The 8,280-nt window shown below is 43.6% G+C and overlaps 1 protein-coding gene across 2 annotated transcripts; it reads left to right on the forward strand.

The window, feature by feature from the left end:
• Positions 1–65: 65 nt before the first annotated feature.
• Positions 66–7,563, forward strand: aasdh (aminoadipate-semialdehyde dehydrogenase). 2 transcript variants are annotated; one of them, XM_085448292.1, is made up of 14 exons: positions 71–572; positions 1,456–1,576; positions 2,350–2,633; positions 2,716–2,908; positions 2,985–3,226; positions 3,318–3,424; positions 3,510–3,682; positions 4,461–4,797; positions 4,894–5,006; positions 5,101–5,800; positions 5,895–6,058; positions 6,179–6,304; positions 6,714–6,845; positions 7,093–7,563. In XM_085448292.1, exons 1-14 carry the CDS (start codon positions 262–264, stop codon positions 7,486–7,488), a joined length of 3,399 nt encoding a protein of 1,132 aa, XP_085304418.1. In that variant the 5' UTR covers positions 71–261; the 3' UTR covers positions 7,489–7,563. The 2 variants fall into 2 exon arrangements, with proteins under 2 accessions (XP_085304419.1, XP_085304418.1); XM_085448293.1 differs by lacking the exon at positions 7,093–7,563 and having other exon boundaries at positions 66–572; positions 6,719–6,839.
• The last annotated feature ends 717 nt before the right edge of the window (positions 7,564–8,280 follow it).

Consider the following 8,280-nt stretch of genomic DNA (forward strand, 5'->3'; position numbering starts at 1 on the left):
AAATTAAAATAGAAAACTCCGGGATGTTAGCAGTGATAACACGTAGCGGTTATTGTTCATATGAAAATGACTGCAAGTATTAATAATATTTTGTAAGCAAAATTTTAAAACGACATTTAAGGACAAATTGTTGTTATGGCCGAGCTTTGAGACGAGCATTTGAAATAACCGTTCATTGCTTACTGTAAAATCCGCGTCATCAATCCTCGACAAATGTGCTTGTAAACAAATCCAGCTTCTTCTGAAATTAGCAACACTTGAATGTTTAAAAATTTTCGGGTTTTGCCAGAATGTACACCGACAGAAGATGAGCATTTGGTCACTAAAGGGCTTCTCAACATGTCTGCTCGGACGCTGCAGGAGCTGGTCGCCGCCGCTGCCTCCCTGCACGCCGACAGGCTGGCTGTGACACACTCGGTGTCCGGAAAACCATCGGCGTCCCTCACCTACAGAGACCTGGTTCAACTCGCCGATGAATTCTCTCGTGCTTTGCAAAATAACTGTTCTCCTAGGAGCGGGGTGATCGGGCTTTACTGCAGAGATGATTTGTTTGTACCTGTCTGGATTTTGGGGTGAGTGCAAACCTTAGAGATCGACCTCTGTAATTTATTTATGGGCGATATTAGTGATCAGAATCAAGGAGACGGAAATTGAGGCAACAAAAAAAAAAAAAAAACCCACAAAAAGGAAAGTTGTCATTCCAAGCTACGATAATTTATATCAAAATATATACAGTGAATTCTTATTTATGTGACAGGTACAATGCATGTTAATAAAAGAGAGTACACAGAAGATTCAAGGATGTAGTAGAGTAGAATTTGCAGGTGACAAGATAAGATAACCTTTAGTTGTCCCACATGTGGAAAGTTTGTTTTGTTACAGCAGAAAGTGGACAGTGCAAAGTTACATAGCAAAACTTAGAAAACACTGGAATAGAATAAGATAAGATACTGTACACAATAGAATAGAATAAAATTAAAAATAAAGAATAAAATAAAACAAATGCTATATGCAACTGAGTATAATACAACGATGTCAGAAAAGAGTATTGCACTTAGTTTTATTGCTATTGCACATGCGTGTGTTTGGTCAGTTGGAAGTCTTTGTTGTGGTGTCTGACAGCAGTGGGGAGGAAAGACCTGCAAATCTCTCCGTCCCACATCGTGGGTGCCGCATCCTGCCACTGAAGGAGTTGCTCAGTGCTGTCAGAGTCTGCATGGGGTGGGAGATGTTGTCCAGCAGGGATGACAGCTTAGCCACCATTCTCCTATCATTCACCACCTCCACTGGGTCCAGAGGGCATCCTAGAACAGAGCTGAAGAGCTGTCATATTCAGAACTTCTCATTATTTTAATATTTGTCAGTGCCTATGTGCTTCTTGTGTGTTATGGCTGCATGTGCCTCACTGCTCTATAACAAATCATAACTCACAAATGACTCTGCTTTGTTTGTCAGGATCTTGCAATCCTCTGCTGCTTACGTCCCACTGGACCCAGAATCTCCTGGACTCCTCTCTGCCAGAGTCATGAACCAATGTGGCCTCAAGTACTGTGCTGTACAGACCGACCTCCTGCAGGTTGAATTTTGTCATATTTTATCAGCATTAATACAACAGCTGTGAGTAATTTTGCAAATGTAATACTCAGGCCTCACTTAACCCTCGGAGTAAAAGAGTAAAAAAAACTCATAAAAAATATGTATGTGGGGTAATCAGGTTTTTAGTTTTTAACTGTTGCAAATCTGCAACGCCTGCCTTGAGAGGGTTAAAAGGTTAAACCATCCAGACGATGAAAACACACGAGAAAGGCCATGGTCTTATTTATTTATTAAGGCCAACAGCCACCTTTGTCTTTCCAGATTTAGTACATAAAAATACACACAGCCATGGAGACATCCTGAGAAAGAACCCCACCCCAAAAGACATGGAAATATAAAATAATGATAAAATTAGATATTCACAAAGCTGACACTGACCTATTACAACAAGGGCTCCACAGTGGGACTTTGATTCTGTCTGATTCTGTCCATCTAGTATAACAATCTGTGCAATAGCCAACCCAAGATTCTAATTAATTAATCTAGCTACGTAACCTGAGAACATCTTACTAGCCAGATGACTGTGGATTTTGGGGTGTTTGGGTTGAATTTTTCTTTACAAAACCCAATTCAAGATCCCCTCCTGTGCAGTAACAAAAAATATTCCAAGTGTATGTTTCCTACAGATGACTCGTCTGTAATATTAAGAGGTTTTTTTTTAATGCAATATCAGAACACCTTTGTAAATTCTTTGTTAATGAATTGTGTTTTTTTGTGAATATTTATATTGCTATTGTTTTTTTCAACTTAAAGCAATTTCAGGCAGCTCTCATCAAACACGTAACTGTGGAAGTTTGTGTGGAGCTGCTCAAGTTCAAACTGACTCTGATTCACATCGAGCCGCTGCGAGTCGCCCAGCGTGAACGAGGAGCAGGACAAACTTCATCAGTAAATGATCTCAGCGGTTCAGCTGTGGAGCAAGACGACGCTGGGCGCAGGGAGTTGGCGTATGTGCTGCACACATCGGGAACAACAGGCTTTCCAAAGACTGTGAGGGTACCACACAGGTGTATACTTCCCAACATACTGCATCTGAGGTCAGTAAGGAATCATTTATGCCTTTGCCTGTTGTAGAGTGGCATTTTCAGTCCAAGACAAATCCCTTCTCTTTCTGCTCAGATCTTTGTTTCAGATGAGGCCGGATGATGTGGTTTTCCTCGCCTCACCTTTAACCTTTGATCCCTCAGTAGTGGATATTTTTCTCGCCTTATCATCTGGGGCTCAACTCCTCATTGTCCCTAATGTGATTAAGAAAATGCCCAATCGACTAGCTGAACTGTTGTTCAACGATCACAAGACAACTGTCCTCCAGGCAAGTGTAGAGCCAGTTGTGTTTGTGAGGCAGTATTCCTTGTTTGTGCAATGCTTCATTTTCACTGTTGTCACAGGTCACGCCCACTCTGCTGTTGCGCTTCGGCCATCGTATTCTAAAACAGGACGTGCTGTCGTGCGGCTCTTCACTGCGGGTGTTGGCTCTGGGTGGAGAAGCCTGCCCGTCGCCCGCTCTGCTGGAGAGCTGGAGACATGAGGACAATAAAACCAAAATCTACAACATCTACGGGATCACTGAGGTTTCCTGCTGGGCCAGCTGTTACAGAATACCAGAGTCTCTGCTGCGGTCAAGTAACCTGTGAGTGGACCCCCCGTTTTAAAATGTTCATGACTTCTACAAGTTTGTCCTACAGATGTAGGAGTTATCTAACATTACAAACATCTCACAGCACGGTGTCTTCTGTGCCTCTCGGGACTCCTCTGATGGGCACAGTGGTGGAAGTCAGAGATGAACATGGCTGTGTTGTTTCAGAGGGTGAAGGACAGATCTTCATAGGTAGGAAAAACACTGTGAGTTCTCTGCAAATTAATCACATTGAGATGAAGAAAAACCTCATGAATTCATATGATCGTTTGTGCAGGTGGAGAGGACCGAGTGTGTCTCTTGGATGATGAAGACACTGTTGTCCCTGGGACGATGAGGGCTACAGGAGACTGGGTGAATGTTAAAGATGGACAGCTGCACTACCTGGGACGGAGAGACCGACTGATCAAACGCAATGGAAAACGAGTGAACTTAGACAGCCTGCAGCAAGTAAGATGTTTTCTGATGTATGAATTATAAGTCACGTGATTGATTCAAAAAAGAAATAAGTCCACTGGCTTAGCCTCATGTTAGACCAAGACTGACACATGAAGGAACACACATCACTCGTGCTTTTAACATCCAACAACTTTTACGTCTTATCCAGGTCACAGTGTCAGCAGAGAAGCCCAGACCTTGGTTTCTGAGGGATGAGCTTGACCACCTCCCCAGAATACCCTCCCCAAGCTCAGTCAGAGTTGTAGCAACGTGTTTCCGAGCTAGCCAAGAAATATAATCTCTCTGCCTGGCCTGGGTCTGCTCCAGGGCCTGTTCTTGTTAGAACATGCCTGGAATACCTCAACTGGGAGGCGCCTTAGTCAGTTTCTCGAGCCACTTCAACTGGATCCTTTTTTTAACATACTGAAGGCAAAGCTGATGTACTGATTGTGGTAAATTAAAGGAAAGATTTGAATCCTTAACCCCCACCCTAAAGAAATCTGGTGTCTCTGTTATGAACCAGTTTCCTCACTCAGATTCACTGTTACTAAAAATAATGAAAGACTATTTTTTCAATTTATTGTCACATACACACAGCAATAAGAAAAAAAGAGCAAACAAGAGAAAAGCAGTTTTAGCTGATTAATAATTGCGTTTTTAAACTGGTGGCACCTTTTCTTAATGCTGTACTTTAATGTGGATACTTTTCATTAATTCTTTGTAAACAAAATACCTTTTCAACATCTTTTTAACACCTTTATGATTTTGATTTACATCTCCCCTCCTGCAGGTCCTGCTGAGTCTCCCTCAGGTGGAAGCCTGCGCTGTGGGTCTGCACCAAGGATTTCGACTTCTCGCCTTTGTCGTGGCATCCACATCTGGACACCAGAAGGCAGCTTCCACCTCCGCATCTGTACAGCAACGTGCAGAACAAATTCCCTCTGCTTGTGCTTTTGGTGAGCATGCTGAGAACCTACCCTCTTCTGTCAACCCCCCCCTGGAGGAGTCAGGCGGTGCAGACGGAGATCTGAAGAAGCTCATTCTGAGCCAGTTGTCTCTGCTGCTGCCTGCTCACAGCGTTCCTGACACGCTGGTGCTCGTCCCGGCTTTATGCCTGACTGCTCACGGTGAGCTTTAGACACGCTGTCACTGCTGAGGAGAAACAGCAGCTAATTCATTCACCACTTTATCCATTCACCTTTCTAACTGTTGTTTTTTGATAGGCAAAGTCAACATGGAGGCATTAGTCAGAGTTTATGAAAAACAGAGACAGTGTTTAGAGTCTTCACAGAGAAATCGCAGTGAACTGAGGCAAATTCTTCAGACTCTGTGGCGGGTATTTTTCATTTTTGATGACAACATTCATGCTCTAAATTTAAATAAACTGTTGTCTCCTTATGTTCATTTTCTTTTAAACTATCTATCAACAGGATACTTTAAATCTTGCTGTAGATGTTACCGTTGACGAGAAGTCCAAGTTCCTGTTCAGTGGAGGAGATTCTCTGAAGGCTCTGCGTCTCTGTGAAGACATCCTCACTGCTGTGGGAGTGACCTCACCAGAGCTCCTGGAGGTTATACTTGATGGGACCTTCTCTGACATCGTGAATCATGTTGCCAGAGCAAGAGGAATCTTGGAGCATGAGAACAGCCAGTCAACGCCGTCTCAGGCCAAGAGACGGCACGTCGAATCCACGTCTCAGGTACTAGAAAAGAGAGTGCGCAAAGACTGGACAGCAGCTGAGAGTCTGCAGGTGGAGAAACAGGCTGTGAAAGTCATAAGAAGAGGGGGCGAGGTGATAGAGATGAACATCGGATATACAGAAGATGATAAAACCGTGCAGAATCAACTTCTTGGAGAAAGGGAGTCTTGTGGAGAAGCTGATTTGGGCCTCAGTCTGAGCTGGTCCTCAGACACAGGCAGATGTGTGGACGCCTCCCCGGTGCTTCTAGTACAAAACAGAGCTGATCACAGGTCAGATTTGTTCAAAGCAACAGTGTTTATCGGCTCACACTCCCACAGGATCCAGGCTTTAGACGTCGCCACCGGAAACCTAATGTGGGAGCGAGTTCTTGGAGACAGAATCGAGGCCTCTGCTGCCGTGTCTCACTGTGGCGCCCTTGTTGTAATAGGTAAGTGTCAGCTTTGTGAATACCTAATGTTCAGGAGGTTTTATTACTTTATATTTCTATATCTTTTTTTTGGGGGGGGGGGGTTCTTTCACAGGATGTTATGACGGCTGTGTGTATTTTTTATGCACTGAAACTGGAAAGACACAGTGGGTGTTTGAGACGGGAGATGCTGTGAAGAGCTGTCCTGCTGTGGATCCTCTCACTGGTCTGGTGGTAGTGGGCTCACACGATGGGTACGTTTACGCCCTAAACTCAGAGGTGAGTGCTCGATGCAAAGAGACACAAGGACTCGAATGATTCAGAAAAGTCACAGATTGATGGTTGCACTCGATACCTGTCTCACGTGTTTGAAGCAGACACTCTATTTTCTGTTTTCAGGTTCAGAAGTGTGTTTGGAAGTGTCACTGTGGTGGAGGAGCTGTGTTTTCTTCTCCACGTCTTCACGCGTCACGCCGTCAGGTGTACGCGGCTTCACTGGGAGGACGCCTGCTCTGTCTCAGCATCGTAAGTGAAGGTCGTTTTGCCATTTGGTGCACAAGTGGAAATAAGAAAGGAAGAGGCACGAGTCTGTTTGAATCACAAATTTTTGTAAAAATATTTCTATGATGACTTTGAGGGTGTTAGTTTAACGTTTAAAATGAGAAAGCTCTTCATCTTTCAGCTGTTCCCTTTAGGAGTCACCATGCAGATCATCTGTCTCCATCTCACACTATCGCTAGCATCCTCCTCTGTCACGTCAACCCTCTGCATGTCCATTTTCACTACATTCATGAACTTTCTCTGTAGCCTTCCTCTTTCCCTTATGTGCACATTTGTCTCAAAAGAGAAATTTGCTACTGACTATAAAACATTAAAAAAGGAGAATAATAAGAGTGATGGCCCTACATGTCTCACGTGTGTTTCTCTTTCCCAGGACAGTGGAGATGTCTTGTGGTCTTACTGCAGAGACACTCCTTTCTTCTCCTCACCAAACTGCTTCTCTGAGCACATTGTGATCGGCTCGGTTGATGGACACATCTGCTGCTTCAGCAACACAGGGAAACTTGTAAGGAGCTCACTTTTTGTTATAATATTTTCCAGTTACTATATATACAAAACCTGATTTGCTGAAGATTTGAGCGATTTCGGGGGTTTGGGGGTTTTTTTTTTGGTTTTTTTTACATTAAAGTCACAACCATTCATTACGACAACATTCAAATGTACTCGTATGGTGAAAAGGGGGGAAGGGGCCTGGCTATTTTCTGAATCCTCTGTGTAATTCATAACTGTATGACCCTTGTGTGTATTTGCAGCTGTGGCAGTTTCTAACAAAGGGTCCAGTTTTCTCCTCTCCATGCATCACGTCAGACCAGCAGAGACTTCTGTGTGGATCACATGACGGTTGCCTGTACTGTTTGAATTGTGCAGATGGCTCTTTGGTTTGGACTTTTCAGACGACAGGCAAGGTGTACTCCACCCCATTTGTGTTTGACGGCTCAGCTGTGGGAAAAAGGGGTTCACTGGTGGGCCTGGCCTCCACTGACGGCACAGTCTGGATCCTGGATGGAAAAGACGGACGGATGTTGGCCTCGCATACCTTTCCCGGGGAGCTGTTTTCATCCCCGGTGGTGTGGGAAAGGTCACTCCTAGTCGGATGTCGTAATGACTATGTGTATTGTCTGAGCCTGAGTGTAAAAGAGGAAACGTAGAAGGATATATTTTATTTTTGTACCTTTTTTAAAAAAAAACAAAAAAACAATAAACACAACTTGTTTGTCAGTGAAGTGAGGTGTTTTGGGAAATAGGATTTTTAAGTCAATTCTACTTGTTTTCTGAGATCCATATGTCTTGTTACACATTACAAGCTTAGTTGAGGCATTTTTTTAGAACTCATCAATCTTTATAATTTCAAAGGGAGTCCACATCCCTGATGTGACCATCTCAGGCATGCACTCTGCCCCACCCACTTTCCGTTTAAACCAGGGTGGTGTTGGGGCCCGCCAAAACACACAGAGCTGTAAATGGAAACAGCTGTGCTGATTACTGCACGTCGCAGGTCACTGGGTTACACTTACACTGGGACAAATCTAGTGAACATACACTATATTGCCAAAAGTATTTGCTCATCTGCCTTCACATGCATATAAATGTTGGAGGAGAAGCCCTAGCTCACAGTGTCCACTCTGATTCATCCCAAAGATGTTCTGTTGGGTGGAGGTCAGGCCTCTGTGCACCATGCTTTATGCACCTGTAGCCATGGAAGTAATCGAAACACCCGAATTCAGTGGTTTGGATGGGTGAGTGAATACTTTTGATGATATAGTTTACCAAAAGTATATCAAAACCATTTTTAGATTATGTCCCAATTAGAATAATGTAAAACAGAGAAGGAAGCGAGCTAAAACAGCTTGTTTCATTCAAATATGAACTCAAGGGCTGCACCGAGACTTAGCAGTAAGGTAAACGGATTAATTTGAATTATGAATCATGTAAAGCCACTT

Source organism: Copadichromis virginalis, linkage group LG23, assembly GCF_057382275.1.
Source record: "Copadichromis virginalis isolate Kocher_CV1m ecotype Utaka linkage group LG23, C_Virginalis_male_GT1.1, whole genome shotgun sequence".
Lineage (NCBI taxonomy): Eukaryota > Metazoa > Chordata > Actinopteri > Cichliformes > Cichlidae > Copadichromis > Copadichromis virginalis.